The following is a 15098-nucleotide window of genomic DNA, read 5'->3' as shown; positions in this document are numbered from 1 at the left end:
GTTACAGCGTTGGACTAGTAACCGGAAGGTTGCAAGTTCAAACCCCCGAGCTGACAAGGTACAAATCTGTCGTTCTGCCCCTGAACAGGTAGTTAACCCACTGTTCATTGAAAATAAGAATTTGTTCTTAACTGACTTGCCTAGTAAAATAAAGGTTAAATAAAAAAAAACAAGTCCTCAACTCGCAGCTTCATTAAATAGTACCCACAAAACACCAGTCTCAACGGCAACAGTGAAGAGGCGACTCTGGGATGTTGGCCATATAGGCAGAGTTGCAAAGAAAAAGCCATATCTCAGACTGGCCAATAAAAAGAAAAGATTAGGATGGGCAAAAAGAAAAGAAAAGAAAAGATTAGGATGGGCAAAAGAACACCAGCACCCCGGAGTCACCTCTTCACTGTTGAAGTGTTTTACGGGTACTATTTAATAAAGCTGCCATTTGAGGACTTGGGAAGCATCTGTTTTTCAAACTAGACACTCTAATGTACTTGTTGTAACGGTTTTCTAGGTGTGAAGGAGAGTCGGACCAAAATGCGCCGTGGCTATTGAGATTCATGTTTAATATAAACAAAGTAAACACGAATCAATACAAAAACAATAAAACGTAATGTGAAAACCGAAACAGCCTAAACTGGTGCAAATTAACACTAGACAGTTACAAGGACACTAAGGACAATCACCCACGACAAACTCAAAGAATATGGCTGCCTAAATATGGTTCCCAATCAGAGACAATGATAAACACCTGCCTCTGATTGAGAACCACTCCAGACAGCCATAGACCTTGCTAGATAACCCCACTAGCTACAATCCCAATACACACACACCAAAACCCCAAGACAAAACACACCACAATACAAAAACCCCATGCCACACCCTGGCCTGACCCAATACATGAAGAAAAACACAAAATACTTAGACCAGGGCGTGACACTTGTCCTCTTGCTCAGTTGTGAACCAGGGCCTCCCACTCTTTCTATTCTGGTTAGAGCCAGCCTTAATTTCTCTGAGCTAGGCAAGATCGAACACGGTTGATCACAGTATGGCAGAGAGATAATAAAACATAAAAACAAAGAAGATCAACATCTATCTCATCATTGCAGTTACTTCGTACCCTGATCAGCTTATTCTGGGCTATCTGGAGCTTCCCCTTCAAAAGCTTAGATAAGCCCTCAAACCAGGAAGTACGAGCGTAGTCAAAATGGAGTCATTATCAAGCAGCTTGGACTTTCTAGCAAAAAATATGGTCTTGGCATTAACCTTCCCTAACACTTTAGTGACCATGCCCCAAAGCTTCCATCAAGGATGCATCCCAGATAGCTAACACAGGTTCTGGTAGTCAGCACCTCACCCGCTATATCCACTCTGTCTCCAGAGGACGTACACAATTTAGGTCTGGACCAAAAAATAATTGCCTCAGTTTTACTTAAGTGCAGAGATAGTAAGTAAAGCATACATGAGTATGTTTTTCTAAACCCTTACTGAAAATCAAACGTTACAGTTTGTTGACATATTCATGCATTTGCTCATGTACAACTCTCTACAGGATCTTTGATGTTATACTGAAGATAGGCCTATAATTCCCAGGGTCAGACTTTGTCTGTCACGGTCGTTACCAAGGACGGACCAAGGCGCAGCGTTATTTGAGTTCCACATCTTTATTCAAAGTGGAACTACCAAAACCATAAACAAACATAAAACAACTGTGAAAGCCGTAGTGCTAAACACACTAACACAAACAATATCCCACAACCCAGGTGGGAACAATGGAGAACTTAAGTATGAGACATCAAACATCAGCTGCCTCTTATTGGGAACCATACCAAGAGCACCAACATAGAAATTAAAAGTATAGAACACCCCCTAGTCACGCCCTTGGTTCTCTATGGTCAGGGCGTGACATTATCCTCTTCCTCAGGGTTCAAATCTTGGACCGACTCTCTTCTCTGTATACATCAATGATGTCGCTCTTGCTGCTTGTGAGTCTCTGATCCACCTCTAAGCAGACGACACCATTCTGTATACTTCTGGCCCTTCTTTGGACACTGTGTTAACAACCCTCCAGACGAGCTTCAGTGCCATACAACTATCCTTTTGTGGCCTCCAATTGCTCTTAAATACAAGTAAAACTAAATGCATGCTCTTCAACCAATCGCTGCCTGCACCTGCCCACCCGTCCAACATCACTACTCTGAACGGGTCTCACTTAGAATTTGTGGACAACTACAAATACCTAGGTGTCTGGTTAGACTGTAAACTCTCCTTCCAGACTCACATAAAACATCTCCAATCCAAAGTTAAATCTAGAGTTGGCTTCCTATTTCGCCACAAAGCATCCTTCACTCATGCTGCCAAACATACCCTTGTACAACTGACCATCCTACTGATCCTCGACTTCGGCGATGTCATTTACAAAATAGCCTCCAATACCCTACTCACTAAATTGAATGCAGTCTATCACAGTGCCATCCGTTTTGTCAGCAAAGCCCCATATACAATGATTTTATGAGCAAAGTAACCCTTTTGCTTCATTCATCCTGCTTTGTGCCTCATTTCTGTGACCTTTATATAGGAGAAAATCAGACTGCTCTTGAGAGTTTTTACATTTCTTAAAGGCCTTGCTTGAAAAGATTCTAGAATCTCATGATTAAACCAAGGGCTAGATCTCTGGCTTTACTCTGACCTGTCCAATGGAAGCCATCACATTCACCACATCAAGGAATCTATATTCAAAGGCTTCACAGGCACTGTCTACCCGTATACTATCCAGCACAAGTGACCAGTCAATTTTACCCTCTTGCTTCCTAAGCCTTTTCTCACATTATGTTTTGAATGCTCAAATTCGAACAGTTTCGTGGCACTTAAATAGTGTATATCTTTAAAAACTCTCCATCTGCAAAATGTTTAAAAATGATCACTGATTCCATAGACTATTACTCCTATGCAATGAACAAGCTGCACATGCTTTCATACGACAGTGAAGTTCACATACTGCATTATGAACTTTCCCTGCCCATTCATTCATGAACCCACAAATATGTCACTAAAATGTTTCACATTTTCAGTAAGATGTTCAAGACAAACACAAGCCATTATGGATTGAACCATACTATGGGACATTTTTTAAACAAAAAACGTATTATATTATATAATATTTTGGACAATAGTCTAACTGTTTTTCAATGTGTGTGTATAACCAAAAAGGATGAGTCATTAGTCGTAACATATAATTAAAAAACAAAGTGGGGGCATTTGGTCTCATACTTCACAAATGACATGAGATTCTATTACCACAATACAGCCGCAGACTCACCTAAGTGGTATTTACCTATAATACTGTAGTCGGATACACCAATCTCAGACAACCTATGAGCTGCATGACACCCTTCCTATCCAATCACAATGGAGAAGTGTCGTAACTAAGCATGGGTCCTGTGAACATGTGCATACGTGTATGGCTGTTACAGCATGTGAAAGAAAATAGGCAGTTTAAGGTTTATCAATGTCACAAGTCCGTTCACAATCTCTTTAGGAAGCAATAAGTACAGTATGCATTTACCCTGCTTAAGGGTGTACATAAGTACATGAGTACATTATTTGTTAAAACCACAACAATTGTGATAGTACATATAGTTAAATGTATACAGAAGCAATTTACAAACATATTATGTTTGCATTCTTAGATTCTTTACCCATATGGATTTCATGCTTTACTTAGGTCACGGGGCTCCAGGATTACAACCTGGTTGTTTAATCTGTTTGTGACCTTTCACGGTCCTACTGCGGTCACTAGTGGTCACTTAGCAATATTTGGAACAATGGACAATGATCTAATTTTGGGGACCAGGTATTGGTGTCATTGAAGATTAAAACCACACAATGCCTTTGGCTTTATTTTAATTTGGTCCCTTCTGTTATTATGTGCATTACGTGACCAACATGAAGATTTCTCATTTCTGGGCTCTGTTCTAATTGGTTACTTTAGAAGATCAAACGTCAATAAAAGGCTATGTTCAAATGTCAGAGCGCAACTGAGAATACTGCTTGGAGGACAGCACCTGAAACAAAACCATTTTCACCACCTTAAGGTCTGTATTTTTGCCTTCATATTCAAACATTATATATGATTCGATAATTTTGTTAGCAGCAAATAATCTATATAATGTATATAGTACAGTAGCCCCAGTAGCTTAGCAACAGTAATCACGTTTGTGGTCTGTCTGTCAAGATTCCAGATTGCAAAATGAAGCTTCTTCTTTTTGTAGCCTTCATGGCCACCATCTTCAATGTGAGTATATCACATGATCATCACACAACAATGTACAACATCTAATGTTAGCGTTCAAAATGACTCAGCTTATTTTTTTTCTCAATGATCTCTTTTTAGGTCAATGCTGGCAAGGTAGGATGCTGGACACTAAAAACATATTTATCCTTCACCAATCCAATGCTATTAGGTTGATGGGAAGTATTGAATGAGAGCACACTTCAGAAGAAGCTGTTGATAGAATTAAAGGTCATATCATATCTATCTTTGCCGTTTCTCAGAAGCTGAGGCTACTGGGAGGTCTAAATGGTGGAGTTGTGTCTGGGGTTAACCCTGGACTGGTGGTGGGGGGCCTGAACCCTGGCCTCACTGGTGGCACTGGGTTGATTGGGCAGCCTATGTTTGCCCAGGTCAGTCATCAATATCTCTGTTTGCATTTTCATTCTATTTCAAGAAATGCATTATACAGTAACTGTTCACTACAGGTGGATAAACAAATAAGTAACTGTTTTTAAACTACTTATACACCTTTTTATAAATAATTTCACATAACACTTTATGCAACAGACAGTCAATTGTGTATTAGGGAGAGATGAGGGAAAACAATATTTTTATCTAAGTGCTCAATAATTTGGCACGACTTTCTCCCCTCACTCATACAGATGGTTCCAGGTGTCCCCACTTATGTCATGCAGCCCCAAGCTGTCCCTGCTGGTCCCTATGGATTCCCAAATGTCGGGATGCTGCAGCCTCAACCGTTCCCTAACTTCCCTGGGCAGTACCAGTATCCTGGCCCACCAGCTAATGGGGTATGACCCGAAATAAATACACTTTCATACTCTTATTCTGCTACATATACTATTTTCTGTTATTTTAAAATTTTATGAGTTCTAAAAATAGGAAATACATTGTACACATTTTTGACCTGCATGTTTATATTGCACATTATGCTTTTGTCTTTTGGTGTTATTATAGTATTATATGAGAAGAAACAATGGGAAAGGCTTTGCAGTAATTAATATGCCAATTCTCCCTTAAACAGCTGCCTTACTACATGGGTGTCCCTCAAATGACAGGAATGAATCCTACACAACAGCAAGTCATGGTATAGTCGACGCTATGTATTCAAACTTATGCTGTGTTCATTTGATGTCGGAAACTGGGAAACGCTGACATTTCAAATTTGCTAACCTAGGCGGAAGAGTTGGAATGTGAGTTTCATACTTGGGAGGTATAAGAATTATCCAATAGGAAGCTCTTTACGGAAATAACTTATGTTAATTTTAACTCGGAGGTCCTGAGTTTCCGACTTGACGTGAATGCGACATGATCACCGGAGGGCGAGAGGGTATTACATACCAGGAAAATACATGAATTTAAAAAAAAATTTTTTTGAGCATTCCATCATTTACAATTTATAATAAATGTTTAATAATAACTCTTCCTTCTGGTTAGGGAGTCCAAGGTGCAGGTGGGATTCCCTTGATGCAGCAGCCACAGCAGGGTCCTCCACAAGCAGAACCAGTGAGAAGATTCAAGGTACAGTAATGGTCACTGACTGTACAGTACACGTGCCTCATGGTCAATAGTGTATCTCAATATGTATTTCACTCTGTGTAAGGAAAGGAATCTAGCTAATATGCGTATGTTCATACGATTTTCACCTTTAGCGCTTTCTGATAAGGAGGGCTCACACCATGAAACCTGATTTGGACAATCAGGTACAGAATGATGCACATTTAATCTGATACATACATTATTTATGAAATGCTTAACTACTGCTTATGAATATGTTATGTATGGGTTATGAATGTGTTATGAACTTATAAACGACAAGATAGCTCCTGTTATCAGAAGGGTTTTAATGATTTGTATTTATACTAGTTGGCTATCTTTTCTCATTCAGATTTCAACTGAGGCAACCACAACTCCATCCTCAACTACTTGTTTAGACAATATTCAAGTTTAGAGTGGACAAATTGGATTGGAACAAGGTATACATCAAAATACAAACAGTCTGCTTACATTTGTGGTATTGTGCAATATCTCATTATTGAAAAAAATGATAAACAAGAACTATCTTTGGTCATTTATTTACAGGTGTCTGCTCTAGGACATGGACACGGGAATTTCACCAAATTGTCCACAGCGCTTTAAGTTAATCATGTCAGATACCATAGCGGTTAAAAGCTTGCGGCCATTAACCGAACGGTTCCTGGTTCGAATTCCTGAGCCAACTAGGTGAAAAATCGGTCGATGTGCCCTTGAGCAAGACACTTAACCCTAGTTTCTCCTGTTAATCGCTCTGGATAAGAGCATCTGCTAAATGACAACGTATAATGTTTTCTAACATTGTATACATGCAGATCTTATGCCAGTTAGTTAAGAACAAGTTCTTATTTACAATGACAACTTAGGAACAGTGGGTTAATTGCCTTGTTCAGGGGCAGAACGCTAGATTTTTTAACCTTATCAGCTCAGGGTTTCGATCTAGAAACCTTTCGGTTACTGGCCCAACACTCTAACCACTAGGCTACCTGCCTCTGTCCATGTATCTTTGTTAAAATATCAATAAACATGAATAAACTATTAGCCTTCATAAAAGTTGTTTGCTTGTTTGGTTTGAAATGGTTTTCCACCCCATGAAAGGGGTTGATTTTTGTCCCTTCCATGTGTATCATGTAAATGTATGGCATGTTGCCAGGATTTCTGGAATCTAATTTTGGCCTATATTGTCATCTAGTGGCAGAATTACATTTATTTGAGTATCTAAAATATTATGAGTCCAGTTTACCGGACTCAGATTAAGTTTACTCCATAAGAAGCACTTTCAATGGAGAATCTCCACTGAGCATGCCTTTTAGTCCAGGACTAGGTTGAATTTCTGTCCAGGAAACCAGACGTTTAATAATTTGTGAGGACCGGAGAAAGTGCAGAAACTGTTGGTGAAGAAGTACATAGACAGAAGAATACAAGTCCCTCCAGGGCTCTATGAAGAACAGACGCAGTGCCATGAAAAAGTGACTAAGGGGGCAGTTGAAATCGGGGAGGAGGCACAATTTTGGGGGGTTCTTGCAATGGAATTATATTGAATTCTGCTTATATCACGCTATACCACAATAAACATAAAGTTCAAATGCTAAGACTCCGAGACCATTGATTGAGTTCTTTTGAAGTGACAGGAAGGTGCAAAATCTGTAGCCTATCCCCACTGCACTGTATCAGCACAATGGACAGCGCCCTACACACTAAAGCAATTACACTTTGGTAATGAATATAGGCTACATGATAGATAGGGTCATTCACCTATTACAAACAACCTATGTGAATTCAGCCATACACACAGCTGTCTTACCAAGATAATGCAAGCCAAATGCTGAAAGTAGTAGTCTAGTTATTTATGCATGCAAACACAAATACTTAATAACAGTTTGGCTTAGAATACTGCTAAAATGCGAATACGAACAAATTAATGAGAGCAGAACAAAACAACTGTACCAAGTAGGCCTGGTAGAGAAAATATCAGATGGATAAAGACATGACACAATCTATATTTAGACTAGTTACATTAACAGTAACCAAACTATCAGATGGATAAAGACATGAAACAATCTATATTTAGACTGGTTACATTAACAGTAACCAAACACAGTAAACAACAGGCGAATGTAGATCCGAATAACCAAAATATAGACTACAACCTACTACAGTGAGAAGCAGCCATGCAGCGCTGTCTTGCCCCTCCAAAAAAGGCTTCAGACATGGAAAATCATGCCACTCATGTGTACAGCAACACGTGATATGGCACAATACACTTCTGTGGATTAAATTCGACCCAACGCTGTTGGCGATGCGCTCAGTGAAGCGGTCGCCGTAGATGGCGGTGAGGGCCAAGGCCTCCTCCTGTCTCTGGGTGAGGCACTCGTCCATGGGCGCCCCAGCCTACCATAAACATGTTTCCAATACGCACAGTTCCATATTCAACCAGGAAAACTATAATAGAATGTATCTATTTTTATGATGAAACATACCGATCTGTAACTATACCCATGGGCATCATTTGGGTTCTTGCATTGGATTTACATTGAATTCTGCAGTAACCCAGTATTCCAGAAACTCTTCCTATGAACCAAATGCTATTTAATGAGAGTTTTTGGACAGAACCTGCGGCTAGGGTTGTATTCTAGATTAACCTGGGCTGGCTCCTCTGTTCCAAGATTGTCAGGAACAGTCAGAGGTGGAGGGGGCTGTGGAGCCAATATCCTGGCAGTACTTGTGGAAGGGTGGGTAGGCTCTGCCTGCGAAGCTAGCTGGAGATTGGCTGCATCATCGCTGCTGGGCTTGACGGTGGCCTCGTTGGTTTGATGCTGCAGCTGCTGCTCATCACTCTCCTTCTTCTTTTGGCTTTGTTTGGGTACTTTGGCAGTGGCAGATTAGCTGGTCCCCCCCCACACACACACACACACATCCCATGCTCTCTGTCCGCTCTGCTGACACAGAACAGTGGAGATACAGATTTTGCACCAACCTGTCACTTAATCATTTTTCTATTTTTATATAGGGACATAGAACTAAAACTGAGGGGAACTGGGCCTGATGAATAACAAGGGCAAGTGTTCTACTGTAGATGGCACGTCTCACACTTCCTCAATCTCTTTTAGAGATTGGTTTTATCCTAACCAAATGATGGCGGTTAGGATCTAAAACCAGCAGCCCTCCTGTTGCCAGTTCAGCAGCCTTACAGCTACCTGCCTATATTACCTTATTTACAGGACACAATCAACACTGAAAATGTCAATCAAAATACTTCCATTTACACATATCAACCCCACACCAGTCCATAGACAAATCATCTGTCTGAAAACTCTTAACCACCTGCAGCAAACTCTCTTTCAATGATACATTATCATCACAGGTCTCTATGAAAGGTTTACAAATAAATGCAGATTCATGTTCATAATAGGCATTGAGTTCAAGGGTCTTTTGGCTAATATAGGGAAAGTGAAGTATAATAGGAGATTATGTATATATTGTGAACATACTGTAGGGGCAGAATACCCATTGAAATAATGGGAGAAGAGTTGACTGTTATGCACCTAGTATGTGTCACATACTGTAGAGTCAACATATTAGACAACAACATGAGAAATGGAGTATGACACCCCTGATAGATAATGCCCAGCCATGAGATTCATTTTGACTTATGGTCAGTCCATAATGATACAGCTGCATATACCTGCACCGTAACTGTCTGAGTCTAAGAGTGATGTCATCTCAAAGAGCCTATGCGTCATATTGACCATAGTCTGTGTGTGTCTGGGACATGACAGCTCAAATGGGAAGATAGAGATAGTTTAAAAGTAGGAGAGACACAGTAGGCTGCACGGAGATATAAAGAACACACAGGAAAAAAGGAAGACGGACTGAAGCTGGCATTCTCTGATAAGGTAACACTGTCATGGACTATCACTTGCTTTTGTGTCAACAAAAACAGTTAAAAATAAGTATGTATCACATATAATATGCTCAAGATGGTAACATGTATTGAAATGTCAGATATCAACAACATCTGTTCTGTCTTCATTGTAGGATATCATGAAGCTGCAGACTGTAACTGTTTTGGTCTGCCTTTTTGGTGCTAGCCTTTCACTTCCTGTGAGTTTCACATGTTACTTGAATATTCCGTCATTTATAGCACTACACTTCAAAATGAATCATAACAATCTGTTTTTGTTGCTTTTTTAAAGTTATATCAACAGCAAATTGGAATCCTTGCAAGTAACAGCAATGAGGTACATTGAATTGCCCCATATGTTTTTGTCTGCAACTCTTGACATTGCATTTGTAGTTCATGATTTTTCCTTTTAAAATGATGTTTACTAAAATACAATGCAATATAGAGTAATGTCCCATCCTTTACAGATCTTGCGATTCAATGGACTGACCCTGACAGGTGTAGGCTTTGGGCAAACACAAATGCAGGTACTGAACCAATCCAATAGAACTCAATCGAGATAGAAATCATTAGCCATGATAATGCTGACAGACATACTGTAGAACAAGAATATTGATATCATTAGCCACATTTGTAGACAGCTTAATAGTTCAAAATGGTCTCCAGTAATGTATTTCAGGAGCAGCTTCCATTCCCACTACACCTTGAACTACACTAATTTTCAGCTTTGGCACATCAGCTGAATTGTTCATTCAATTGCTCATCACCACTTGAACAACTTCGGTCAGCAAAGCTTTGAAATGATGTTAGATCAGAGACAGATTTTTTTACCCAACCTTGTTTGCTCAGGCGTCTCCGTTCATGCCCCAGTACGTGATCCAGCAGCAACCTGAACTGGGTCTCCCCCAGATGGTGAACTTTAACCCCCAGGTGGGAGGCCCTTTCGGCCCCCAGAAGATGTTCCCTACACAGGGGAACCAGCTGCCCCCCGTGCTGTACACCAATGCCCAACAGGAGCATCCTGGGGCCCCCCAGGACCCCAACAACCACAATTTCCAAATTAACCCCCAGCAACCTCAAAACCCTGCACAGGTAGATCAGTCAGTTAGTCTATGTATGTTTATACACAAATTCATTGAAATACCAATGTATTCGATGGATACCAATGACAAAAGGCTTCCCAGCTTTTACTAATGAATAGACATGTTAATTTCCTGAAGTCAGTTTGTCTATGTTTTTATACAAATTCTATGTAATTCAATGAAATACCATGTGTCAGGTAATTTCCAGTATTGATTGAAGTTGTATTTCTTTGATATTTTCCTGAAGGGGGTTCCCCAGTTTCCTCAGTACTACCCATCCTTTTCATTTCCCCAGCAACCAAGAATGCAGGTACAGTGGAGTTTTACTCTTTCGATGTGATTTGATCCTCAATGTGCATCTGTTATTCACTGTAAGAAATGATATATACTCTTTATTCATATTAAAGGATCACTTTACCCCCCATTTTGTGTCGAATTGTGTCAATTAGTCCATTGTTGATATGGTCCCCACAAAGTGTGTATGTCAAGTTTTCAAGATAAAGCACTTAAAAAGCTAAATGTGTGATCATGATGCGTTTTGAATAACATGATGCAAAACATCTCATCATCACACTTTTTGATCGTTTACGACTCTTAACTTTCACAAGTGTATCTTCCCTAGGGCTACCCCTACTACACGTCTTATGGTTACCCCAACTACCCCCAGCCTAACCAGAACAACCAGGTGAACGGGCAGAACCAGCAGAACTCGGAGAAGACCCCTCAGAAACCACAGCTCCCACTACAGGTGAGGAGTGGTCATTACATCGGTGTGCTCTCCCTTCCCCTGATACTGGCCTGCTACACTAAGATGCATGACTTTTGCATAGTGTGAGACGATCCAATTAATTTCAATGAATCTATGCATAAGCGGCACGGTTCCAGGAGAATACAAAAGTTGACTGTGGCAGTTTGAAGTGTGGTGAAATATTCTCAAAAGAAAGGAAATTAGAGACAATAAACCGATAGTATGTCGTCATTTCATGATTTTGGTTTCATTTTAAACTAACAATCATTTTGTAGGCCAGACAGAGTATCTTAATTATTATTATTTTCCCTTTCAAAATTGCAACAGGCTGCCCAACCTCAGGCACCAGGAAACGTAAGTCATCTCTTACTACTGTGTTTGAATCATGTACGGACGGATAACATTAATGTGGCCTCTATGTGAGGGCTGCTGATGGAGACTGTGCTGTATGATATCCAACTGTATTTTTGTGTTGATAGACATGGCCTAAAAGATTCCAGACAGAGGCTGCCAACCCTCCACCAGATCACCGTGGAGACACAGTTGACCCTGGCATAGACGAGGTATGACCTCTACTTCTTATACTATGACTATAACAATACTAATATAATATATTATAGTATGTCTACATTGTCTATATAGATTTTTAACATATGATATGAAACATATGTTGTTCTTGTTATCATGTCATCATGCTAAACATTTTTTACAGGGTCGTCCCAACTTCTCATTCCTGTTTGAGCCATAGAATTATATGTGGGGGCAAGGAAAATTGAGGTAGGGTAACATTAGGGCCATTTCCAGGTTTTTAATATGGGAAGGAGACATATTTTCAACTGAAAATCTGAAATGTATTCATATCAGGAATATACTGTACTTCCATTTAAGTGTTTCTTTTTTTGTTTAATTTTCAGGGATCGGCACATCAATATTTAAGATCTGATTTCAGTTACAATATGATACATTTTCTATTGTCAAATAAATCCATTATCAAGCAAAATCCCAGTTGTCAATTGTACTTTGTATGCACACAAAAACAAGAGCTCTTAGTTTGCATGGTGGACGTTTAATTGAATGTTAGATAGCAATTGATTGAGAAGGTGTCCAATTACATCACAGAAGTAACCTCCACCAACACCTGCCATGTACTGTATAGATATAAAGAGGATCTAAAGAGGTCACACATAACTTGCCACTGGTGTGCTCTTAAGCCAAAAGGGGTCCCCTGAATAGACAGAAGTATCGTCCTGAAATGACCTCACTGCATACCCATACCAATGAGTAAAATCATATATTGTTAGCCTAAAACTAAGGCTTGTGTGGTCTCATGAGTTAAGAAATTGATTGGTAAAATATTGGCAACTAAAAATCCATTGTTCATCTTTAAAGTTTAATGTACTCCAGCAAGATATGTAAATTTGTCATCTCAATCCAATCAACGAATCCAATCCAGATGCAAGCCTTGGGCTTCTTCTCCCTGTAAACAGGGAGAAGTGCTTGAGGCCAAAGTGCTTGACAAGTCAGGATGGCCTCACCTTCCACACCTTGTATCCGCCATATCATTTTCCTTTCCACTCCCAAGTCTCTGTCTCCTCAGCCTGCAGATATATCAGTCATAACATGGTTCAAGTAGGAAATATATTAGTGTACTGTAAGAATACAGATACAACACATCATATTAGGAAGAATATAGCAATGTTATTAGTAATTTCTTACCTTCATGAATGATGGGAGCTTTGGGTATAGGTTGAAAGATTAAAATAATGCATGTTTTAGATGGTATTGTGAGTGGTATTGTGATTTGATTGAAAAATAAGCAACATTGTTACATTTGACAATATTTATTCATGACGACACTAAAGCTGAAAGGAAAAATCTGAATTGAAATCTGAATAAGATACTTACAAGTGTTGTTATCCCATATTCAAATGAGATTTTTGTCTGCAGGGAAAATAACAGATAAACATTTAAACATTTGTAAATGTAATTATAAAAACGCTCACGAAATATTTTCTGTTAACATTGTGATATTTTGATCATGTTAAAACATAAATGTTTACATACTGTAGCTGAGGGGTTGTAGATGAGCTTCAGGTAAGGCTGGAATTGAGACAAATAACAAACATTTTTGTTATTAGTCTAATTTCAAAATCAACTTGTTCTCTGTTTGTTCAGCATTGTAAATATGTAACAAATATTTTCACCTCTTAAGGATAAGCCCCTTTTTTTTTAAATTTGGGCCTAAAATGACATACCCAAATCCTGAAGCAAGCATATGCATATTCTTGGTACCATTTGAAAGGAAACACTTTGCAGTTTTTGGAAATGTGAAAGGAATGTAGAAGAATAAACACAGTAGATCTGGTAAAAGATAATACAAAGAAAAAAACAACTGTTCTTTTGTATTTTTCTTGTACCATAATCTTTGAAATGCAAGAGAATGGCCATAATGTATATTATTCCAGCCTAGGTGCAATTTAAATTCTGGCCACTAGATGGGAGCAGTGTATGTGCAAAGTTTTAAACTGATCCAATGAACCATTGCATTTCAGTCAAAATGTTGTATCAAGACTGCCCATATGTGCCTAATTTGTTTATTTATAACTCTTCATGTTCAAAATTGTGCACTCTCTTCAAACAATATCATGGTATTCTTTCATTGTAATAGCTACTGTAAATTGGACAGTGCAGTTAGACTAACAAGAATTGAAGATTTCTGCCAATATCAGATATGTCTATGTCCTGGGAAATTTTCTTGTTACTTACAACCTCATGCTAATCGCATTAGCCTACGTTAGCACAACCATCCTGTTGACGGGACACCAATCCCAAAGAAGTTGTAAAGGTTCATAAGACACTTACCTGGAAACCAGATGATTATGGGTATCCAAACTATCAAAACTAGGGACACAAAAAATATTGACTGCTTTTCAAGTTCTTTCAAGAAATTCACACTTAACCAAAATGTAGTGAATTTGATTTAAAATGTCTGTCCCAGACCTGCTGTTTTCAACTCTCTAGAGACAGCAGGAGCAGTAGAGATATGAAAAGCCAACTGAAATTTACTCCTGTGGTGCTGACTTGCTGCACCCTCGACAACTACTGTGCTTATTATTATTTGACCATGCTGGTCATTTATGAACATTTGAACATCTTGGCCATGTTCTGTTATAATCTCCACCTGGCACAGCCTGAAGAGGACTGGCCACCCCTCATAGCCTGGTTCCTCTCTAGGTTTCTTCCTAGGTTTTGGCCTTTCTAGGGAGTTTTTCCTAGCCACCGTGTTTCTACACCTGCATTGCTTGCTGTTTTAGGCTGGGTTTCTTTACAGCACTTTGAGATATCAGCTGACGTAAGAAGGGCTATATAAATCAATTTGATTTGATTTGATATTTTCGTGCCCCTAATTCTTGAGGTCGTTTATGTACATTCAGTAAAACATATTACAGCCACTTTAGTAGATTCAAGTTTTCGCATCTGTTATATACAGTACAATGGCATACTTCCTGTTATTTTGCCTACAATTACTTCAGAGTAATAGAATTA

The 15098-nt window shown here is 39.2% G+C and overlaps 1 protein-coding gene across 1 annotated transcript; it reads left to right on the top strand.

Moving 5' to 3' along the window:
• Positions 1–9626: 9626 nt before the first annotated feature.
• Positions 9627–12552, top strand: LOC112262279 (sporozoite surface protein 2-like). Its single transcript, XM_024437963.1, has 11 exons — positions 9627–9714; positions 9857–9922; positions 10015–10059; positions 10190–10249; positions 10572–10814; positions 11052–11114; positions 11427–11552; positions 11880–11906; positions 12032–12115; positions 12265–12329; positions 12467–12552. The coding sequence occupies exons 2-10, from the start codon at positions 9863–9865 to the stop codon at positions 12298–12300; spliced, it is 744 nt and encodes a 247-aa protein (XP_024293731.1). The 5' UTR covers positions 9627–9714; positions 9857–9862; the 3' UTR covers positions 12301–12329; positions 12467–12552.
• The last annotated feature ends 2546 nt before the right edge of the window (positions 12553–15098 follow it).

The sequence above is a fragment of the Oncorhynchus tshawytscha genome, linkage group LG11, assembly GCF_018296145.1.
Source record: "Oncorhynchus tshawytscha isolate Ot180627B linkage group LG11, Otsh_v2.0, whole genome shotgun sequence".
Taxonomy (NCBI): Eukaryota; Metazoa; Chordata; class Actinopteri; order Salmoniformes; family Salmonidae; genus Oncorhynchus; species Oncorhynchus tshawytscha.
The sequence above is the reverse complement of the archived record's forward strand: the minus strand, read 5'-3'. Positions and strand labels throughout refer to the sequence as shown.

Coding starts and splice junctions, on each gene's coding strand:
- LOC112262279 (XM_024437963.1), top strand. CDS start 9,863: ATGAAGCTGCAGACTGTAACTGTTTTGGTCTGCCTTTTTGGTGCTAGC. Junction 11,115..11,426: donor CCCAGCAACCAAGAATGCAG/GTACAGTGGAGT, acceptor TATCTTCCCTAG/GGCTACCCCTACTACACGTC. Junction 12,116..12,264: donor TTGACCCTGGCATAGACGAG/GTATGACCTCTA, acceptor CATTTTTTACAG/GGTCGTCCCAACTTCTCATT.